Consider the following 22704-nt stretch of genomic DNA (forward strand, 5'->3'; position numbering starts at 1 on the left):
CTTGATAGAATTATTGACGTTGTTTTTGAGGGCAATTGAATCTAAGGAGTAGGAGATGAGTGTGTTTAATGAATTGAACTGAAAAAACGCACCAAGTTCTTCCTGGATCATGGTGCAGCAATCACTGATCAGTTTGTTCAAAGGACATTGATGAGGAGCAGTATGTTGATCTGCATGAGACATTAGCTTGAGGAATGACAAAACAAAATTAAGACTTACCAAGGCCGCTCACAACAAAAGACTCGAGTTTCAAGCCTAGATGACGTGGCTCCACATTGAGGATATCCTTCACAAACTTTTCAGCCTTGTGAGTAAAAAAGACCTTGGGTTCTGAAAGATCTTCAATACTACCTCAAACCGCTACATAGAAACCCTCTATGCCCATACGAGCACAAAGAGCCATCCACTATAAGGATACAAAATCAGCTTTGTAGATAGTTAAAGTGTGAAAACTTACTTCGCGATCCATGGAAGCAAAGGATGCATTGACAGCATGACTAGTAGCCTTGGGATTTGCACGTGCAATTCGGTTGGTCTGCTGATGGGCTTCAAGGACTTGCATATTGTAAACTCGTTTTTCTGCGAATGTAAGCTTTGAATGGGCATCAACGAGCTCGGTCCTGTTGTCTGCAATGAACTGAGTGAGCTTGATTCATTCACCCTTTTCAAGGTCTAGATGTTGGTTAGTAATAGCTCAGTATAAAATAAATAAAACTCGTACCTTCATTTGCTTCTTTGTGCTTGGCTCTAACAAAGGTGTTCCAAGAATTAACTCCACGTTGTTGACAAAGCATACAGCTTCTCAGAAACAATTGATTGTGTGTCCATTTGAGAGACCTAAAAAAAGACAGTTAGCTTGAATAAACGAAAGAGAAAGAGAGAAAGTATGCACCATCCATGTGTCTCTGCAATGTGAGTGGCTTCCTGTGCATATGCGGACTTGGCAGTGTCAATAGCATCAGTTAACGCTTCCTGCCGCCTGCGTCGTTCTGCTTTTTGTGTAGCTGTGAGCTTTGCGTGTGAGCGCTGAGGGCGACCTTGAACTCGGACCATAATGGGGGAACGCAACAAACTAGTAAGACATTATATAAACAGGAAAATCAGGGAAGTCACGAAATTAAGTTCAGTCAAATTTGATGAGCGAAAGATGGACTGCAAATTTTGATGGAACTACGAACAAAATAGTAAAGTACGACTATTCAACTAAGAGAGATCTCGTTAGCGGTGGCCACACTAAAAAAAGCAACGTAAACACATACCGAGTTGGTGGTCATTGGTTGCATGTGCCATCACATGAAGCAATGGCCTGACACGATCCTCCAGAATATCTAACTTCATAAGGATGGCCTGCCAACACAAGGAACCATAGCCATCAACTTGGTGAATGCATCTCCATATCTCATCCATCGCAGTGTGATGAAGAGGAACATTCTGAAGGACCTGCGTGATGTTGTCAGAAATTTGAACAGCTCCCACATCACGCGGAATTGAAAGGTGCGTCGTTTCAGCTGTCATCAAATAGATATTGTCAGTAATCGAGATGTTATCTTCTCCCCCTTTCAACGATGTCTGTATCTGCACAGGATTTGAGCGTTGTTTTTTCATATTAAGTCCCTAAGTCCAATTAGTATAGTGTCAGAAAAAATTAGGCATGACTCACACGGTGACTAGATGGTACATGGGGATCCGAAGAACTATTGACTCCATGTGGTATGCTAGGTGATAGTCGGAAATCAGGAGGCGATGCTCCAGAAGGCACAGACACAGCCTTGGATTCCGGGATAGAGCAGCCTGAAGACATCTTTTTCTTCGAAGGAGACTGGTGTTGGGGAGAGTGTGATGTAAGTGATGGCAGAGGACACAAAGATACAGCATATTTCAATGGAGGCGAATTGGGCGAGATTATGAATGGTGGAGGGCTGGGAAGCCTTGATGGATATTTCAATGGAGGTGAGCGAGGTGAGATTATGAAGGGCGGAGGGCTAGGAAGCCTTGGTGGAATAGTGGGCAAGGCAACAGATGGTGTAGGCTTTGGTGCTTTGCCCGACACTCTGTCTTTCAAGGGGTACTTGCGCTGAGTAGGGCCAGTGAGTGGCGAAGGGCTAGGGATGCGAACCGGCTTTAGAATGCAAATATTGCGTGTGCCGCGTGCAACTGGCTCAGATAAAAGAGTGAGCTTGGCAGTGCTGTTATTGTCGTCCTCATCGTTGTCGTCAGAGAGTGAATGTAGAGAAGAACGAGTAGTGCTAGCAAATGACATAGTAGAGAGACATGTTGACAGGCCATCAGATGCGATGGAATCATGCCAGTCTGCATATTGGGTGGAGAGACGCACAGAGGAGTCATTAGAGTTGTGAGAAACGCGCCAGTCTACATCAAGTGCAGCATTGGCTGTAGCGGTAGAGTTTAAAGGATTGGGGAAGATATACGAGGAGTCAGTCAGATCTTTGGCTGAGGGCTTGTTAACGAGTTTGGTTTTATCTAAAGCTGCATCATGTACCGTCATTAGCATACAATGAAGAAAATTGATGGCCTTACATTCAAGCATGGACTTGGGAAGACACACCCTCTCCCAGTTGAACTTGCGCTGACCAACTATGTGCACAAATGACTGCGAGAATATGGAATACATTGCTTTGATGACTTGTTTCTCGTCCTCGTTCTTGATGAGCTCTGATACGTCAAGTGCCGTTGTAAAAGTATGAGTCAGATTGAACATGCCAGGACACCTAACAAACTCGAATCCAGCAGTCATTTTAACTTCCACAAAGTTGTTCTGGACTCGCAAAGCATTAGCAATGTCCAATGTGCATGCAGGCCATCTTACAACTCGTGTGTGCAAGTCCAAGTAGTCAAGACGAGCAATATTGTTGCAAATTTCTGACTGTGCCATTCCTAGAACAAAGTGTATGGGAGCTCGACACCCAAGAAAAATAAGTTCAACACATTGAGGTGTAAAAATGATGAGAAAGTACTAGTAAGCAATTAGAATTTCATTACATACCAAAATTAGGAGACCCTGCTCCATCCTGCTGAATCGCTGAGTATAAGTGCCATATTGTCAGTGAGTGTCAGGCTCTCAGTAGGTTATTAAGTGATTTTGAAAATGAAATTCGGTGAAAGACATCACGAGTGAATCATAAGCTGGATCCCCACTGACTTCTCTATGTGGTCAAATCAATTTCAAATTTTTCAATCAACTATACTATGCTTGCGCAGTACATAATAACGGCGCCGTCGAAAATACAGTGCGGTGTAATTGTATGTATGAATGGTAGCTACTCCTTAACTTACAGTAAATAGATTGTAAAATATCAGTACATAATAATGGTGCCGTCGAAAATACAGTGCAGTGTAATGTAATTGCATGTATGAATGGTAGCTACTACTAGCTACTCATCAACTTACAGTAAAATATCAGTACATAATAACAGCGCCATCAAAAATACAGTGCAGTGTAAACGATTTGGGGTTAGTGTGGTTTTGAAGGCACTTGAAGATCTCAATCCAATTGCCCACTAAACTATCCAAACATCATCAGGATTATCCTTTGATCCAACTTGAATGCCGATGATGTTTGGATAGTTTAGTGGGCAATCAGATTGAGATCTTCAAGCGCCTTCAAAACCACACTGACCCCAAATTGTTTATACCGCACTTTTTGGATCAGTGTGGTTTTGAAGGCGCTTGAAGATCTCAATCTGATTGCTTCAAAACCACACTGACCCCAAATTGTTTATACCACACTTTTTGGATCAGTGTGGTTTTGAAGGCGCTTGAAGATCTCAATCCAATTGCCCACTAAACTATCCAAACATCATTGGCATTCAAGTTGGATCAAAGGATAATCCTGATGATGTTTGGATAGTTTAGTGGGCAATTGGATTGAGATCTTCAAGCGCCTTCAAAACCACACTAACCCCAAATCGTTTACACCGCACTGTATTTTGATATTTTTCAATCTATTTACTGTAAGTTAAGGAGTAGCTACCATTCATACATATTACACCGCACTGTATTTTCGACGGCGCTGTTATCATGTACTGATATTTTACTGTAAGTTGATGAGTTACCATTCATACATACAATAAGCATATAGTTGATTGAAATGGATTTGATGGTGTTACATTGATTCATGTCACAGTGCGATCTTAGTCCAATGTCCTTTCTTCTGTGCAACAGATACATCAATGGTCCCTACACTACGATACGAGCCATAACATCTGCGAGTCTTGTAGCCTCTTCATGCACCTCATCGCTATATCCCTCTTCCTCTTCCTCCTCTTCCAGCTCTGTCGATTCCTGCGATAAAAGTGTTGAATGCAGCGCACCAGTATAGCCATCCAACAGACAAATTTTATGTAAACGAGTACGGTGAATATTGTTAACACGGCGCTGTGCAGCATATTGCCTCTGCAACTCAGACGCTAGGAGGGGTGAGGGTTCATTGTTCAGTGCAACTATTGCAGAGGCCATGCTTTTCTCCTCGAACTCCATCCAAGCGTGAAGTCTGCCTATCTCAACATTCAACCGCATGATCTCTTCGTGCGAGCGTAGCAGTTTAAAAAACTTAGCTGCCATCTCACGATTCTCCGGTATAGCCCATGGTTTCATAAGTAGATCATGACGTGAATGCTTCAGGAGCATGAATTCTCCTAAGGCTGCATACCCTACAACCTCAGCATACTCGAGGATTGGTCGAGGTGGGATTTGCAGAGGTGCCAGCTTGTTGTATCTGTCGAGTGCCGTACGAATTGCAGAAGATCGTCGCACAATTGCTTTTGATATGTACTTGCACATCTTGTACCCTGACCACAGGTCATGAGTTTGAATCCAAATAGAAAAAATATTGTACCTGTGCCAGAAAGATTTGCCTTCGACAACTCAAACAAGTGTTGAACAACTAATGCTTCTAGTTCCTCAACTACACGAATGAAGCGCCATTGACCAGAGTATTCTAGTGCTTGCACATAACGAGGGTCTGACGGCATCCAATGCTCACTGATTCCATGACGACACTCGAAGTCTTCAACAACGTTCATTTGCAATTGAAGTCGTCGTAATGTCGAGGTCCGCTCGGCTTCTGTGGCCTTAGAATGTTCCCGTGTTGATGCATTGAGGCCAGATGATGCTGTGAAGTTTGCCGGGGTGTACATAAGGAAAGGGACACTCGTAATGCTGCCATACCGTGCCCTGGAATCAGGTAACACATTAGCGAGAACACAAGTAAGTGAATTGAGAAAACAAACTCAATAGATTGGAGTTTTTCAAGTTCTTCCACATATGTAGCCGCAAACATGTCAGCTGGCGGCTCACGGGCAAGGTTAGCGAGGAACATTGATTCCTCATGCTTCCATTGAATGAAGTCTTCATCTGTTAATGATTGGCGTAATTTGAAGTCGTTCAGTAGTGGGGTGAAATCACTGATCATACGAAGTGCTTGAATATAGTTATTATGCAGGAAATGACCTATGTAGATTCCAAGTCAGAAGAAGGAGGCATTTAGACAAGAAAAACACACTTAGCTCCAGGTACTTGTCCTCATCCCACTGGTCAAAGTGAAGGTCGAGGAATTGGACCCAATGGAAATACGATGCATGGCAGATGAGCGAAGCAGTGCTGTTGGAACTTGAGAAAATCTGTTCGCAGGTCTCTAAGTCCTCAATTCCAAAGCCGTCCAGATATAATGGATGATTTTTGAGTTGACATGGGCGGTTGTGAGCATACCCATGGAATGTTGACTGCAATGATAAGGTTGTACTCATCTGCCTTAGCGCCAATAGAACTAGCGGCAACTGTTTTGCGTGATGAACAGCCGATGTCATGGCCAAGAGCTTGGTCTTTCCCACAGACATCAAGCATGTGATTGATTGCAGCAAGGCCATACTTCGCACTGACGTGATGTTTTGTTAAATTCAAAAATGACCCGAATACACAATTACTTACAGCTCACCACTGCGCTTCATTTCAATGATACATTCCACAAAACCATGGCGACAGGACATGAGAAATATACCGGTTTGCTCGAAAACAGAGATCTTGTCCTCTTCGTGAGTCTTTGCAGCAGTCCAGTTTTCTGTGCAGCTGGGATTCATTGTAGGGAATCATGCCTCTCATGGCATGATATGGCAGTTTCCACCAAGGAGTACATAGCACGAACTTGCAGCACCATTCTGTGTGCTATCTGCAGGTATTCCACTATGAGGCGCAGCTTTCCCGCGCAACGCGCACCATGCGCGCACCATTCCCGCGCTTCGCGATGTATATGCGCGCGCGCGCTTGAGCGCCCTATGGCGCCAGCCATCCAGAAGCATCCATCCACTGTCCACCAAGCTCCCTAGTGCGTATATTTCCATTTCCTTTATTAGCATAGTTCCACCTTTATTTTTATCATGGATTCTCACTCATATATATCTTTACATACCTACTCGGTAGCGCTTCGGCTCCGCATGACCGCACTTAGGCGCACTATATAAGCGCCAGCAGTACATACTACACTTGTTTTACCTTACTTTTCACCCAACTTTACCTAGTACTTACTACTTAGAAAGTCGCAGTAGGAATCTATTCATTAGCATCTCTCTTCTCTTATATTGTATCATATCATCACTTAAGTTTAGTCTCCCTTATTTCTGCTTACGCGCGTGCGCTTTCCCGCGCTTCGCGCTAATACGCGTGTGTGTTCACGTGCCTTGCGCGCACCTGCACTTTCTCGCGCTTTGCTTCAGCGCACACTTCTAGATCCTTGCTGCACTCGCTTCCCCTATAGGGTCGTACGCACTTGCCATCTCAAGTATCGCAGACTAGGCAACGCACGACCTACAACATTTTTAGATACAGTCAGGAGCATCATTTGCTCCTCTCAGTATTGTTGTTTCTACATCGTGTTAGCGGGATTCGTGTTAGCGCCTTGTTCACCGGGGCGGTTCTCAATGTCATCCCTGAATTGCTCAACCACATCATTGGGAATGAAATAATCGCTCCAGAAAATTCAGGGATCTGTTGAGCCAGAGCCATCAATGCGCTTCGCAGAGTGATTTCCATCCATGCTATGTAATCGCCGTGGGACAAGCTTGTGTTCATTTGTTTGCTGAGAATGATTAGCATGTGAAAGACTGTTGTAAGGAATACGTACCTCGAATGCACAGCATGGACATACTCCATTCATGTGCCAGTCCGCTGGATTCCTATGAAGTCTGTTGTTGATGTGTTGTTGAATAGAACACTGAATTTGAACATAGATGTCAAACGCTATAGCAAACTGACTCCGAAATGTAGGGCTATATGTTACCTACAGGCAGTTGTAAATGACGTGAAAAATCAGGTAATTAGCTTACGTTGTGAAGTGTACACAAAACTCTGGTGATGGACTGGATGCTGAATAAGGACTGGTGCCGGCGAATTTGATGGTAGAGCTCTAAACACTCAAGGCATATTGCAACCATTGGTTGGATGGGCGAACAACCAAGGAGACCATGGCGCAGGAGCGCAGCATTCCCCGGTTCATCAACCCGTTGGTGAATCATTACATTATTTGAAAGGTCTACTCACAATTTGTGAGTAATCGAGATCACAAAGAGACCAATTCATACCCATGATACCAACACCACGGACACTGAACGAATGCTTAGGATGATGGTCGAGATCTTGTGAGTCTGGCCCATACTTCCAGTGTAGATAGGCGTCAGTGAGGGCAGGCATCTGCTCTGTCCACGCAATGTGGGCATGGAGATTGCGCTGCGTTCGTGTTCGTTTGTCATGTCGTTGGCGGTTGGTAGCGCCCCTAGTTATAAAGGCAATAAGAGAGTGCATAAAAATATTTGTTCAGACATACCTTTGTGCAGAGCAAGTGCGATAAAATTCAGAGAACAGCAGCCCACTGATAGTATCCTCTTCGGTTGCCTCGGCATCCATGCTGTCGTCCTTGGAACCAAAGGAAGCAAAGTCATACTGTGTGCTGTCATGGTGGTCTGGTCCAGCCTCAATCTGGGCCTCAGCTAAGAGAGCATGTGCTCGTTGTGTATTTTCTGGAGTGCTGTAAGGATAAAAATGAAGGAAAGAAGATAAAATCAACTCACATCTTACGGATTCTGCTTGCCGTCTCTCCTCATCCAGTCGCTCACGTCGGATTCGAGTCAAGGAAGCAGTAGTCGTATGAATGGAATGTGAGTTTTTGATGACTGACATCCTTACTCTGGAGGACGTCGTCATTCATTTGTTAGAGCGTTGTCCCATAGTACTTCTGCAAGATGGTGAGTGTCAAACAAAGGACTTAGGGCACGTTTGCTTACGTGTTCAGCTCCCTGATATCAATCTCCACTCATCGATCGGCACACCAACAGTTGTTGAATAGGTGGCACCTGTTGTGCAGGAGTGATGGACGGATGTGGTACAAGAGCTGGCCGTCACTATGTCTGTTTGTATTAGTCATCCAAGTATGTATTTTAGCACGAAAAAAGACTTACCAGGTCGCTTTTGCTTGAGATGATGAAGGGAATAGAACAAGGAAACAAAAAAGAGCACTCTAAAATAATGAAATTTGAGGTATATTTCATGGTCATCGTGTACGACGACGAGCACAGAGGTTTGGTCGTCGTGGGAAACAAGGAGGAAGCTCGGGAAAGTAGCGCCGTCACGTTACAGGTACCTGACATAAGCTCTTATCATATCTACTGATTATATCATATGTTATTTAGCAAAACATCTCCTAAGTCAGTGCTGAGTGCTGCGGAAATCGCTGAAGTACTGCAGCATAGGATTTCCCCCCTAGTTAGTAACGGACATCACATCACATGTTTCTTACTAATAAGGGACGTTTATGGTGACACACAGGTGCAAACACGTCGCAAATGTCGCGCAAATGCGAAGTTGTCGTAAGCACTGCGCAAATTCTTACATTTTTGACCTTAGCAAAGATTCTTTGCATTTTGCACAAATTTAAACATTTGTCGTCTCGGATTTCTTAGATTTGTATCTACCTCATTGTATACTTCGACCTGTTTCGCCACCTATCGGCCTGTTTCTGGTCGATTTTCACTGGGGGTCAGGTGCAAGCCCTAGCGCGCATATCACGACTCTGCAACGTTCCATGGAGCATATCACAAAAATCAATTCCTTACATTGCCATATATGCACGGCTCGATTATGATATTCATCAGTCATCACAGTATGTTACAGTCGCAGCAGAATATATAGTTTGGGCAATTTTGATGATGGATGGCAGCAGTGACATCGAGTGATGAAGACAATGTGGAAAGGGAGTGTAGTTGATGGGCGTGGTTGAGGTGTATATCCACGTCGACGATGCCGTCAATCGTTCCTTGAAGCGAACATCCCGGGAGTATCCTGGGTCTTTCAGCACTGTGAATGCTGTGAGATGTTCGGACTTTTTGTTCGAGATAATCGCGGCAACCGAGCTAGCTCGGAGTCATAACAGGGTGCTACAAACTCGAGGGGACTCTTTAAAACAGGTCTGAAGTTGATAACGGCGATACTCCTCAGATACCCTTTAGCACCGAACAAAAGACCTGAGTATCATGTCCACGATATATTCGTTCAATCACCTTATAGCTGAACGCACTCGCGATCACCCAAACCTTGAAATCTTAAGCATACCAGACAAGAACTTCAATGTAAGTGCGACGTGCTGTTTAAATTTTGTGTGAAACTCACGGCAGTCGTGAAGTATGTCAAGTATACCCTGGCCGACCTTGATGCTTCAGCGTCCTTGTTGGCCCACCACCTACGGGACAATGGACTGTTGAATGGACGTTCCAAAGGGGATGTCACCAGTAGGATGACAGTTGGACTTCTGGGCATTAGCAATATCAGTTATGTAGTCACCGAGATGGCACTTTTTCGGATGGGATACTGTTAGTGCACAACATACGGAAGTCTTACTCTGACTTTGCCAATCTTTCTACAGGCGTGCTTTTCTTATCGCCGAATAACTCTCCTTCCGCAATTGCTCACCTGTTGACTGTGACAAATGCAACCCACGTGATAGTGCAAGACGCGCTATTACCTTCCGCGACAGCAGCTCTTACACATCTCAGCAACCCCAGTTCTGTGACGATCATCAACCAGCCTTCATCTGACGTCTTCGGCTCAGCCGCTCGTTCTTTGCACCCAGAGAAGACGCGATGGGACCCTGCATTAAAGTGGGAGGATGAATCTCTTCTTCCAGTCACGGTCATCCACACGAGCGGGTCCACTGGTTTCCCAAAGCCAATCATTGCAACCAACAAAGGGGCCATCGGGAAATTCCTCATAAATTTTGGTCTTGCAAGTTTAACGACTGTGCCATTGTATCATGTATGTTGTGCGTATTTCTTACCAGAATTCACTTATTTTGCCTTGAACAGGCGTACGGCCACGGCAATCTTTATCGTGCAATCTGTGCTGCAAAACCGCTGTACCTCTTCCCAACTGGATCAATGTCATTGACGTCTACCAACGTTATCAAGCTTCTCAAGCAAGCTCCGGACGTGGAGGCACTATTTGGCGTTCCTCTAGCATTGAAACTCCTCGCTGAGACCACTGAAGGTCTACAGGTCCTCAAGAACCTTAAACTTGTCTCGTTCAGCGGTAGTCCATGTCCCGACGAGCTCGGCGACTTCCTTGTCAATGAGGGTGTCCGCTTGATAGGCTATTATGGCGCTAGTGAGTGATATGCTGACAGGTTGAGAGCAACTTGACATTCAGCATACCTTTTTGCAGCTGAAACGGGTCAGCTCATGACGTCTTTCCGGGACTTCGAGACCGATAAGGGCTGGAATTGGACGCGCGCTAAGGGGCCATATGTAAATACCAATGTGAACGACTACCTGCGATTCGAACCTCTGGGCGGGGATACCTATGAGCTGCTCGTTTTGGATGGCTGGCCCCACAAGGCAAGTATATATACTATCATTGGATCATATTGTCTTAATTGCCGGCGAAGGTTATGAGCAACCGACCCGATGGGTCGTACGCAACGAAAGATCTATTTATCAAGCATCCCACCATCCCTGACGCATACAAGTTCATGGGGCGAATTGACGACACCCTGGTCATGGTATGGATATCAAACCAAATCAAGATGATTTTTATTTAACAACATGCCCAGGTTAACGGCGAGAAGACGAATCCGGTCCCGATGGAGCTCACACTTCGTTCATCTCCCTATATTGCGGATGCCATCATCTTCGGTGCCGGCCGCATTCAAATTGGAGCTCTGATCCTCCCAACCGAAATTGCGAAAGACTGCTCTGCTTCAGAGCTCGCTAAGCTTGTCGCGCCCATCGTCGCCCTTGCCAATGCTGAGGCCCCCTCGCATTCGCAACTTGCGTCCGAAGCACTTGTATTTCTCCCTCATGGCACAGTGATTCCTCGTGCTGATAAGGGCAGTATCATCAGACCACGGGTATACAAGGAGTTCGAAGGCATTATAAATGAGGCCTATAAACGACTAGAGGGTGACATCGACGAGGATGGGAAGAGACGACTGATTGATGAGGCAGATGCTAGGACGGCCATTAGAGATGTAATCGGCAAGACGGTCGATCGACCTATCGACAGCCTAGAAGATGATACTGACCTCTTCTATTTCGGGTTAGACTCGTTGCAGTCTAGCAGAATACGAAACACCATTCAGAGAGTCAGCTCAGACGTTCTGCTTATTGCTGCTTGTAAGCTTATTAACGGCGCAGGAGATTTACCTAGGTGGCAAGAAGCTGGCCCCCAACACTGTTTTCGAACTTCCTTCCATCACGCAGTACGTTTATCCCTTCATGTGCATGAAGCTGTATATCGCCTTGGCTAAAGTAAGCATACAGGATCGCTCGACTCCTGATTGCAATGTCCTCTGGCAATGAAGGTGCTCTAGCACAACGAAGCTCGCTCGAGATCGTGCTGGAACTTGTTGAGAAGTACAGCTCTTTCGCTTATACGCAAAAGGCTCATGCCAACGGAACAAATGGAACCGCAAGCAACTCGGTTACCCCTCGCGTTGTAAGCTCCCTGTTGCACTTTCCAAAAATTCTACGCCTGATTGCGATATTGATGTAGGTTGTGTTGACTGGCGCGACTGGGTCTCTGGGAGCATATATTCTGGATGAACTACTTTCGGACCCTTCTGTGGCCACTGTTTACTGTCTGTGCAGAGCAGAGGACGATGCAGATGCGTCCAGTCGCATAACGGCTTCCATGAAGACAAGGAAGCTATTCACTCGCTATGAGCAGGTTCAAACGCGTGTCAAAGCTCTCGCTTCCGACCTGTCTACCGACAAGCTCGGACTTCAGACAGACATGTACAACGAGATTGCAACACGGGCAACGCTGATCATTCACGTAAGCATCAAAGACACTACTTGGTTCATTCTCGTCAATCTTGTGTGCAGAACGCTTGGGCGGTCAACTTCAACCTTGGCATTTCTAGGCAAGTCCACTTCGATTCGATGAATATTGACTAACAGAGCAATAGCTTCGAACCTCACATCCGTGGAGCCGTCAATTTAATTAATCTCGCGCTGGCATCTCCTCATCCCCGACCAGCAGACTTTTACTTCGCATCTTCGATCAGTGCCGTCGCAGCTTGGCATGGACCAGACTCAATCCCAGAAGCCATTACGGACGATCCCTCTGTCGCTCATGGGTTGGGCTAGTGAGCACCTCGTGCTTCGCGTAGTTGACGTTCAGATTTCTGACTCTAGTTAGTGCGCAATCGAAGTGGATCACTGAAAAGCTCTGCCAAGTTGCCTCTCAACAGACACCTATTCGGGCGGGCGTGCTACGTGAGACATGTTCACTATAGGAGAAATAGTCACTGAAGCGCGTGCAGGAATTGGCCAAATGGTGGGAGACTCTCAGAATGGCGTGTGGAACGAGACGGAGGCTATCTCACTCATCATCAAGGTATGAAAACCCCGTTATCGATGATATGTGTAATTGTTATATTCCGTGGCAGTGCACAGATACAATCGGAATTCTTCCCAATCTCGACGAGTCAGTTTCGTGGCTCCCAGTGGACTACGCAGCAAAGGCTATCATCGACCTGGTCAATGTTCCCCCTCAACGTTTTCCCTTGGGAGAGTGCCCTGTTTGGAACGTGATTCACCCAAAGCTTGTGCCGTGGACGTCCGTCCTCTCGTCTCTCCAACACGCTGGCCTGAAATTTAAAGCCCTCCCGAGGCACGAGTGGATCAAGGCTTTGCGCGCTAGCCCTATTGATGAAGTGAATAACCCGAGCCGGAAGCTGTTGACCTTTTTTGAGAACAAATACGGACAAGAGGAACTGGCTACGCGGTACCCATTACTGACAGTACAAACTGAGAAAGCAAGTAAGAGTCTCAGGAGCGCACCTATTGCTGATGATGGACTGGTGGGGAAGTGGGTAGCTGCTTGGAGAGAGACAGGTTTTTTGGCTTGAGAGCAGTTGGTTCAAGCTCGTGAATGCTAGTATATAAACACCTCACCCTTGCATTACTGATATACCACGAGTCGTCAGTTGATCATCAGATAGAGATTTAGATATTGTACACTTAGATACGTATGTATGGTTCTTGAAGCAAACATGATGGCTGCATATTGTGGCTGTACGGTAGTACCAGCCATGCACTAAACTCGACAAAATACTTGACATGCATCATTTCAGCCATGGAGAAAGCATCGCACTTATCCGTCATAGTAGACCTATCTCCAACGCAATGGCACCTCTCTGCGCAAACTTCAAACCAGTATCCACTCTCCATCGAGACGTTTCTCTCGCAGCTTCTCGCATTTCTGAATGCGCATATCGCGTCCAAGCATGAGAATTCACTTGTAGTCTTTGGCGCGCTTCCTGGGAAGAGGTGAGATCCATCCTCAGGAGCGAGCACGTTATGAACTGCTGATGAACAGTGTGTTGCTCTATTCATCCACGGAGTTGCTCTCGGATGACGTGCCCTCATTGGATGCTAACTCGTATCTGCCTTTCAAGCTTGTGGACTCGACAGTTGTACAGAGGATCATGAATGAGTTTGATGCTATCGGAGAGCTCGAGGAAGAACGTGAGTGACGGACATCTGACCTGCCTTGTGTCGTCTCATTTGCATCGCAGCTTCATGTGCATTGGTAGGCGCTGTGACGAAGGCACTGTGTTGTGCGTGAAAGAGAATGTGTCGTTGCCAACGACCTAACTTATATCCAGACATCAACCGCATCACCCATCCCTCATCAACGACGGCCGGTGTCGCAGAGGACCCGTCGATCGTCCACGACCCTCGCATCTTAATCCTTTCAGTCTCACCTGACTTGTCTTCTTCGTATATCCCAATCATGAACGCTATCTTCTCCGCACAAAAACTGGCATGTCTCGCGCCCTTCAGCAACATATTGTTTGACTGACTGCCATACGGAACAGAAAGTGACAATTGACGTGTGCAAAGTCTATGGACCCGATACCGTATTTTTGCAGCAAGCAGCTCACCTAACGAACGGGTCCTACATCTACCTCGAACGCCGAGATGCACTCCTGCAATATTTGATCGTAATTTTATCTCATCGTCTGCCAATCCTGTCGCTCATCAGCTATCATTGTCATAGATGTCTTTCCTGTCACCAACATCCATCCGCAAGATTCTAGCTGTACCAAAGCAAGACAAGATTGATTTCCGCGCTGCGTGCTTCTGCCACAAGAACATTGTAGACATCGGTTTTGTCTGCTCCGTCTGTTTATCTAGTACGCATCACCTCTATGCTTTGTCAATGAATTCTAAGGAGCTTGTGATCTTGCAGTTTTTTGTCAACCACTCCCGGTTTGTTCCACATGCAGGTTAGCTACCCTCGTTCCCCCGGCTGCCCACTTTGACCTTGACGGACACAGAACGAAGTTTCCTATCAATACACTCAAACGACTCAATGCTGCTCGCCCCATTCTCACTCCTGCAAACTCACGCATAGGACTTCCGCTGGCCAACTTGAACAACGCAGCATCGCCTCGTCCAACTTCCACTCCACCGAATGGGATGTCCAGTCTCCGATGACAGTGGGCAGATAACAGCGCATCACGTGAATTATGTACTGAGATTATATATTGCATTCGTTGACACAATATTACCCTCCGTATGCAGACTGGACGATGCTACCGGTGAATAGGCAGTGCAGTTATGAACACTGACGACTTGTCAGCATTTACGGCAGAGTCAATCAGTGCTGGACGACGCAAAATGGATGCCTGCACATGGTCATGATCAGCGACCCGTTATTTTTGTACGCCAGTAGCTTTGTGATTACCTTAGGTGAGCGTTTGGTGGTGTTTGCGTACGCGACCGCCATGCTTTCTGTAGTGAACGCGCACCATAACCTTGCTGTGCAATAAATATGTCTGGTGAACAATTAAGATGCTATGCGGATGACTTGCGCACTGCTTCATCATCTTCGCCTTGTTCTTTTGTCAACAGCAAAACTCCTGCATTTGGCATCTGCACCCCTCGTTGATGCAATGGTTCTATGACGACCACGATTTGTTGAGTAACACGGATTGCTGCAGTAGCAAGCTTACCAGTAAATTGCTGATTTAATATTCGAAGCAATACGTGGTGTGTGTCAAGCTCGCCATCATCTGATTGCCGGGACTGTAAGGCTTCACCCAGCACACGGGCTAGTCCGACCCGCATTATGTGCTCCCCTGCTCCAGAAATACTGCATGCCATCCCAGAGCATTCACTGCGCGACTGCTGCGCCCAGCACCCGGTTCCAAAGGTAGCTGCCTGTCCAATTCAGTCCCGAACACTACATCGTGTCAGATTGCCTGTAGACTTACTTCACCGATACGACCAGAATATTTTAGAAGCAGCCCACCACTAAATACCATTTGTGACTCTTCAATCATTAGAACCGTGTCTGAGAACATACCTTGAAACACCAGCAGCGAGATTGCCTTCATCATCCCAGGCTACAGCGCCAACCGTGTCCTGCATGGCATCTTGAGGCAAACACCCTGGGTCGCCATCAGCGGGGTGATCCAGTCGCGATTTCCACTTCTGCCACTCGTGTGTTGCTCGCGGCGATATCATTTCATTTGGAGCAATGGTTTGGATACCTTGCGATAATGCAAACGAGTATGCTCCGGATGCGGCAAGAGTCCTCGTCAGGACTCAGCACTCCCATTCCATGAAAGGGGCACCTCTACTCACATGGGGCGGATGCGCCCAAGAGGGTCAAGTTCTCTGGAGTGCCTCAACAATGCTGATGCCAGTTTTATTGGATTTTTTAGCCCTGCCTTTCTAAGGTCAGCCAGCAAGATAAGTCGTCACGGAGGTCGCCAAACCCGGAACAGCACCAACGCTGCCAAAATCTCCCGACAAGCCGTCCATGACAGCCGCATCACATTCTACAGTGCCGTCAATTGTGAGATTGGAACCATAACCTGATGAAAGGTTGCAGAAGATCGGACACAGTGAACGTTATTGTGATGAGTGCAAGTGAGGACCACAAGAACTCGTACCTGCGTTGAGGTATTCATCATCCTCGAGAACGGCTATGGCTCTCTCTACAACCGAAATGGCAGAGGAGTCGTCTAGTGGTGATCCCCACAAAGCTCGAGCACAAGCACTAGCGTCATTACGACTCGGATGAGTTTGACATGATATCGCGGAGTTTTCTGTTATTACCGTTTCAAAGCACTCTTGACACTTTGTTCTGACGCAACTCCATGATATCCTGCCCCTCCGTGCACTGCGACATATATACAACGTTCCTTCATCGGCGCCTGCATCATTATCCGATCGATGAACAATAAGCATTAAGGCCGCCTCGAGGACTCAGGACTTCCTCCATACACCGTCACGTGATGTTGCCACTCCGAAACTATTTTGCCAAAGAGAGGAAAAGCACTTTTTCAAGTTGACCGGGTCAACTTGAAAAAGGTGCTTTTACCGAGACCCTTTCGAAAAGTTTCGGATACCCTTCCCATGACCCATTTTTCTGACTTATGTTTTCTTTTTTGGGATTGCCCAGCGTTCTGCAAACGGCTGTAGTATACAAACTAGTACTAATAGCACTCGTACGACGTATCAGGGAAGCTCGGTATATTCGCAAACCATTCTGGACTATCCTCAGGCAACAGAACATGTAAGGCTGAAAAGCCAGTGCAACGATATTAAGCTTGACATACGGTAGGACAGGAGTCCACCCTCGAAATGTCGCGGTTCGCTCGGGAAGCGTTCAAGGAGCGTATAAGGAGCGCATACGTAAACCGGACAACGAACCAATCACGAACTAATAATGAGCCGACTGTTACCCCGAGTAGGCTCGGAGAATTCAGGTCTCTTGACCATTACATCTCTCAAGCACCTCGACCAATCGTGTGCCGAACTTCCATCATCGCGGCAACCAGTACTTGTCGCACTCAGTGGCCGTGTAGTAGTAGTAGTACAACTACATACTGACCTTACAGGATGGCCCTCACTCAACTTATTGGATACAGTGTGCTTACCTTTGCAGTATGGAAGCTCGTTCGGAGACATGCCTCCAGAAAGGCAAACGCCCTAGATGTTGCAGGCCCAGAAAAGGAACATTGGTGGAAAGGTCAGCTTTATCTAGCGGTCAGTCCAGTGACATATTGGATGCTCACATTCATCGGTGCAGGCAACATGGAGTCGATGTTTGTGGACAGTTTCCAACGGTGCTTAGATGTTTCTGCAGATTTTGGTGGAGCTGTTAGGATTCATGCGTTATTTGGAGTACGTGTTATACATTACCCTGCATAAGACATGATTATTGATGTGAAGACCCCAGGAGGAATGGCTATATGTATCAGACCCACGCGCGCTCCATCATATCCTTGTCAAGGAGCAGCACATCTTTGAAGAAAATGACAGCTTTTTGTTGTAAGAGTCAAGTATCGCTCGAACTTCCTTCACTGACCCTCCTCGAGTTGCAATAAGCTTATCTTCGGCGACGGTCTTATTTCGACACTAGGTAAATCTTGTTGGTAATCATTGTATTTTTTTTCCATTGCTAGTACAGGGGAACAGCACCGAAAGCAGCGCAAAATGCTCAATCCAGTGTTCTCCACTGCTAATATGCGGGAGCTCCTGCCCGTTATTCAAACCATCTCCCATCAGCTAAAATCTATCCTCGTGTCAAATCTGTCCTCCCGCAGTGAGGATGATCATGCACGATGCAGGGAGTCCGTAGAACTCGATGTGTTACCCTGGCTCTCCCGCAGTTCGCTGGATTGTATTTGCGAGGGCGTGCTGGGCTACCACTCAGCTGCACTAGGGACAGGAAATGAGGACGAGTATACCAATGCTCTACGAATGTTAGGGTGCGTAGGCTAACCTGCCAGTGAAATCATCCCTTGACATGCTCTGTCTCACAGTCCATTCATCGCTAAAACCCTGATATTTCGTCCTATCATTCCGATAGTTATGCGCAATTGCTCTCTTTACTTGCGAAAAAAGATATTAGACTGGCTGACGATAAGTTGGCTGCCGATGCAAATTATGAGGGATCTTAGAGAGCTACGCCACATAGTCGAAATCATGGACTCAGCCAGTAGAGCCATCTTTCAAGAGAAAAAGGCTGCGCTGCAGCTGCAGCTGCCCTCCCCTCCCATATCACAGCCCTACGACACGTTGGGAGGAACAGCGGGGAAAGATATGATGTCTATCATGGGTGAGTAATTATTGGCAATATAGTATTGATTCTCACGGACACGTACAGTCAGGGCAAACGCGTCATCTTCCGAGGCAGATAGACTAAGTGATACCGAGCTCTTGGGACAGATGAAGTCAGTTCTAGTTGCTTCCCTGTGGCTAAACCTGATCTCTCAATTGGATAGCGTTATGATTTTTGCTGGTCTCGAGACGACGACGGCAGCAGTGGCTCGTGCACTGTACATGCTTGCCAAGCACCCTCATATCCAGGAACAACTGAGGATAGAAATTTGTGGTGCTATGGCTGTATATCAAGTTCCTGACCTCGACCATTCTCACGCCAAAGATGAAAGCGCATCCGCCAGGCTATCATATGATGTATTGATGAATCTTCCTTTACTAAATGCAGTTGTTCGAGAGACATTAAGGCTCTATCCATCGTTGCCTGTTCTCACTCGAAGGTTAGTTTAGTGTCGAGAGACGGTACCTGCTGACACTTCCGAAGAACTACAGAATCAGCATCAGTCCCATTACAATTCCCAGTTCGGTCTGCATCTGGTGAAGAGATCGATGTAATCCATGTGGCTAAGAACCAGAGACTCGTCATATCCATCCTTGCTGCAAATCATAATCAAGCTGTCTGGGGTGAAGATGCGTCAGAATGGAAACCTGATAGATGGCTCAAATCTTCTCAAGGTTACATTTTGTGCATGTCACGAGACGTAGTTGTTCACCAAGATTCTTTTAGGGGTCTCACCTGGGGACAAGGACGGAGTGAAATATCCGGGTATTTATTCATCTATGTGTGTCGTAAGAAGTCGTTTTGTCATGTGCGTCTCGCTAAACGACCTTCAGGATGACCTTCCTTGCAGGCAATCGTTCCTGCATGTAAGATACCAATTTTCCTCAACCTGAATATGTTCTCACTATACGTAACCCCCGCAGAGGCTTCAAATTTGCCGAAATGGAAATAAGTGAGATATCTGACATGTCGGTAATTAGGTCTTTGCACTGAAGAGCTTGCATTTCAGAGGACGTGTTGGCCACTCTTCTGCCAGCCATTCACTTTGCCCTGCCGTCAGAACCCGATGACAACGGAAATGTGAAGGAGATACACTGGAAAATGACTGGTTTCCACATACCGGTAGTGAAGGCACCTGCAGGAGATGGTGAAACTCCTCACCTGCCTTTGAGCATGCGGCTTGTCCGAGAATGATCATTTGAATAGTTGGTTCCATGAGTGATCTGGACGTCGTGGCTTAGTGTATGGCAGTTCACGGTGGCGAAGGGAGGAGATGTAAGGCTCTCGTGTCTATATGATTATCATATTCGATTTCGATACTGGTACATGTCTCGCTGTACTACATACTCTACATGATATGCTGGCTGTTGTGAATAGATCTACCGCAGGAGCTTTGCATAGACTCGGATGAATATTTAATGGGTTTGAGACGAGTATTATCAGTCACACTTACATACACATCGTAGATAAATAAATTACATGATACCTTATATCAGTTCATCCAAAGTCATATCTCCTGGTATGTGTTCTAGAACGGTTGCTGTAATTAATGCATCTGACGCAACACAAGGCGGGATGGAAGTCGTTGCCACGACATTCATGCTCTGGCTCATGAGGGGAGGTCGTGTCACACGGGTTAAATTCGTCCGAGGCTTGCTATCTCCTGGAACCGCGACGGACTTGTACATCATGATTTCATGCAACAAGTCCTCGTTTGCTGCAGATATGGTGTCCCGGTCGCGGATACACACAAGTAGTTTCTGGTAACCGTAAGTCATGAGATGAGACGAACAATGAAGATACATACCTGCTTGACCTCGGAGAGCTCCCGACGAATCCTGTCGACGTATAAAATCCTCTGAACAGGATTTTTATGGCCAAGAATTTCGGCATTAAACTTGCTGAGATTTTCGGCTTCTTCCTCTGCAAGGTTGTTTCTCGCCACTATTGCTTCAGTCTCATCCACCAAGTTATAGTATGCTTCCTGGAAACGTGACAAATCTGCCAGCTCTGCCTGCAACCTGTGTAGGTTTCTCAGGTCAATTGTCTGTGGTTTAAGTACAGGCGGCGGGATACATACTGCTCGATATCAGCCTTGAGAGCGTCCTCAGCCGTCTTGCTGACGTGGAGTGCAACAGACAGTTTCTGAGAAGTGTCGCGCTCCCTCTGTAAAGCTTGTGTGTGGCTCGCCGCCATGTCTCGCATATTATTTTCGAATTCGTCCACTCGACGCTGCAACATATGTTGTTCTGCACGACCTTCCGTCAAAGAATTTTGGGCATCAGCCAGAGCGCGCTGTCCGGTGGTGATTTCAACCTGTGCTTTTGTGAGCTCGGCCCGTACAACATCCACTTCGACTGAGTTACGACCAAGTTGGTCGATGAGTGCACGGTCAATTTCATGCTGCTTCTCGAGAATGCCATGAAGGCAAGAACACTCTGAAAGTAACTCTTCAATACGAGAGTGATGGAAATCGGATATAGTCCTAGTGCACTCCAGAGCACTTTCCTGGACCGCTATGGTTTCTCTAGATATGTCTGTTTCGCCCTGGTGGATGTCTCCCTCTAGACAAAGGAGTTCACGAAGCGCAGTGCAGTGGGAGCAGCAACCGAGGACAGCTTGATTCTCCTGCAAGGTTTGCAAGTGGAAAGCCGCTTCTTCCTGAGTGTCGCGCAGTTCTTGACACAAGAGTGTATTTTCTTCTTGAGTGTGGCGGACAAGGTTGGCGAGCTCAACAACTTGACCTTCTGAGTTTGCTAGTTTTCGTTCCAACCGGAATACACGTAATTGAAGTGCGGTATGGTCCTTCACAAGTGTAGTATGACTTGATGCAGCGACGCTTGTTGTGGCCAAGCGACCATACTCCTCCGCAACACGAGAAAGGACGGAACGGCATTGGTCCAGTCGAGCTGCAAAATCGTTCTCTTGGTTCTCGGTTCGCCCTCGCAAAGATGTAAGTGCTTGGCGAGCATCTTGGCAGTCCTTGTTAGCCGTGTCAAGCTTTGCTTGGATTATTATCATCATGTCGCGTGATTTCCGTGCTTCTTCATCCGCCTTTCCTTTCGTCTCGTTGACACAGCTTTCCAAAATATCTTTCTTCTTCCTCTCTGCAGATACAGCCTTTTCTAATTCTGCAATCTTCCTCTCACGTTCCTGAATTTCGTCCTTCCTCCTTGCCTCGAGACTCTGCAGTGCTTTCTTCGTCTCGCCGCTCTCCCCCTGCTTGCTGACGAGCTGTGTGCGCTCATGTTCGAATGTGCGAAGTTTGACACGTAGCTCCTTCAGCTCGGTTTGATCAGCAGCATTGTTCTTTTTGTACTCCTGGATTCGCGATTCGAGTATTTCGTTATGTTTCTTGAGCTTGTCCAGTCTCTCACCCTGCTCCAAGCTGGCCTTCGAAAGACGAGCAGCTTCAAATTTATAGCGTTCGATTTCGGTTTGATGCTGTATAACACAGCTTGAGTCCAGAGTTTGGAAAGCGATCAAAATATTATCCTACCGTCTTCTTACCATCAGCGTGTACTTTTTCCAAGTCTTCTAGTTTCTTCAATAGTGTCGTGTATCGATCGTCGCTTGCATGTTTAGCAGCTAAAGCTTTCTGCACAGCTCTCGGCACAGAATTGTATGAATTTGGTCCTGTAGATCTATTGGTGCTGTACTGCCACAGAACCGTCAAGCTCACCTGAAACACTGCATACCTTTTCCTTCGAGAAACGATCGGTTTTGTTCAGAAATGAACCTCGTTTGTTCGCGTCTAGCGGGTCTTATCGCAGCATTCATGTCAGAAAAATAATGCAAATGCATTCATTATTTCACGTACCTTCTGGCAGGTTGTAGGTATCTGGTCCTGGAGCATTGGAAACTGCAAGAGTCGGAATGATGAACTGCGTGTCGTTACAAAGACCCAGACACGTACTTTTCTCTGTCGCAAAACGTGAACCCTTGGGGAATGACATATCTCGTCGACTTTATGATACGTTCGGTCCCCGTAAAGTGTAGTATGTCACGACGACCGCTGGTTAGTATGTAGGTTCAGTTCAATAGCTCAAACATAGATCAATA

The 22704-nt window shown here is 46.5% G+C and overlaps 6 protein-coding genes across 6 annotated transcripts; 3 read left to right on the plus strand and 3 right to left on the minus strand.

Annotated features, from left to right (window-relative positions):
- Positions 1 to 4197: 4197 nt before the first annotated feature.
- On the minus strand, positions 4198 to 7526 carry F5891DRAFT_1129643 (uncharacterized protein; the record flags this gene model as incomplete). The annotated part of the gene is made up of 11 exons (XM_041364420.1): positions 4198 to 4808; positions 4856 to 5193; positions 5250 to 5469; positions 5522 to 5741; positions 5797 to 5948; positions 6017 to 6038; positions 6641 to 6666; positions 6759 to 6763; positions 6882 to 6949; positions 7136 to 7291; positions 7338 to 7526. The coding sequence occupies 11 exons, from the start codon at positions 7524 to 7526 to the stop codon at positions 4198 to 4200; spliced, it is 2007 nt and encodes a 668-aa protein (XP_041223517.1).
- A 2010-nt stretch (positions 7527 to 9536) lies between these two features.
- F5891DRAFT_1191253 (L-aminoadipate-semialdehyde dehydrogenase) lies at positions 9537 to 13408 on the plus strand (the record flags this gene model as incomplete). The annotated part of the gene is made up of 14 exons (XM_041367429.1): positions 9537 to 9632; positions 9686 to 9872; positions 9926 to 10314; positions 10365 to 10662; positions 10720 to 10868; positions 10943 to 11056; positions 11108 to 11638; positions 11691 to 11755; positions 11817 to 11991; positions 12049 to 12330; positions 12456 to 12643; positions 12697 to 12773; positions 12821 to 12894; positions 12947 to 13408. 14 exons carry the CDS (start codon positions 9537 to 9539, stop codon positions 13406 to 13408), a joined length of 3087 nt encoding a protein of 1028 aa, XP_041223518.1.
- Positions 13409 to 13585: 177 nt separating this feature from the next.
- On the plus strand, positions 13586 to 15141 carry F5891DRAFT_496065 (TFIIH subunit Tfb4/p34). The gene is made up of 8 exons (XM_041372028.1): positions 13586 to 13829; positions 13879 to 14027; positions 14078 to 14119; positions 14168 to 14325; positions 14381 to 14506; positions 14563 to 14698; positions 14755 to 14791; positions 14850 to 15141. Exons 1-8 carry the CDS (start codon positions 13636 to 13638, stop codon positions 14917 to 14919), a joined length of 912 nt encoding a protein of 303 aa, XP_041223519.1. The 5' UTR covers positions 13586 to 13635; the 3' UTR covers positions 14920 to 15141.
- On the minus strand, positions 15101 to 16723 carry F5891DRAFT_956146 (nucleophile aminohydrolase; the record flags this gene model as incomplete). Its single annotated transcript, XM_041375393.1, has 10 exons — positions 15101 to 15193; positions 15253 to 15322; positions 15376 to 15466; positions 15521 to 15728; positions 15782 to 15821; positions 15874 to 16104; positions 16155 to 16236; positions 16289 to 16387; positions 16466 to 16572; positions 16632 to 16723. The coding sequence occupies 10 exons, from the start codon at positions 16721 to 16723 to the stop codon at positions 15101 to 15103; spliced, it is 1113 nt and encodes a 370-aa protein (XP_041223520.1).
- A 515-nt stretch (positions 16724 to 17238) lies between these two features.
- Positions 17239 to 20017, plus strand: F5891DRAFT_1045170 (cytochrome P450). Its single transcript, XM_041362231.1, has 13 exons — positions 17239 to 17547; positions 17608 to 17702; positions 17758 to 17849; positions 17897 to 17940; positions 17989 to 18289; positions 18344 to 18639; positions 18688 to 18754; positions 18806 to 19081; positions 19126 to 19316; positions 19369 to 19423; positions 19476 to 19508; positions 19566 to 19594; positions 19652 to 20017. Exons 1-13 carry the CDS (start codon positions 17418 to 17420, stop codon positions 19834 to 19836), a joined length of 1794 nt encoding a protein of 597 aa, XP_041223521.1. The 5' UTR covers positions 17239 to 17417; the 3' UTR covers positions 19837 to 20017.
- On the minus strand, positions 20018 to 22657 carry F5891DRAFT_1112277 (uncharacterized protein). The gene is made up of 7 exons (XM_041363736.1): positions 22559 to 22657; positions 22463 to 22504; positions 22325 to 22405; positions 22142 to 22278; positions 20723 to 22086; positions 20450 to 20663; positions 20018 to 20402 (listed from the first exon to the last, which is right to left on the minus strand). The coding sequence occupies exons 1-7, from the start codon at positions 22596 to 22598 to the stop codon at positions 20130 to 20132; spliced, it is 2151 nt and encodes a 716-aa protein (XP_041223522.1). The 5' UTR covers positions 22599 to 22657; the 3' UTR covers positions 20018 to 20129.
- Between the last annotated feature and the right edge of the window lie 47 nt (positions 22658 to 22704).

Source organism: Suillus fuscotomentosus (assembly GCF_016647785.1).
Source record: "Suillus fuscotomentosus strain FC203 chromosome Unknown F5891scaffold_42, whole genome shotgun sequence".
NCBI classification, from domain to species: Eukaryota; Fungi; Basidiomycota; class Agaricomycetes; order Boletales; family Suillaceae; genus Suillus; species Suillus fuscotomentosus.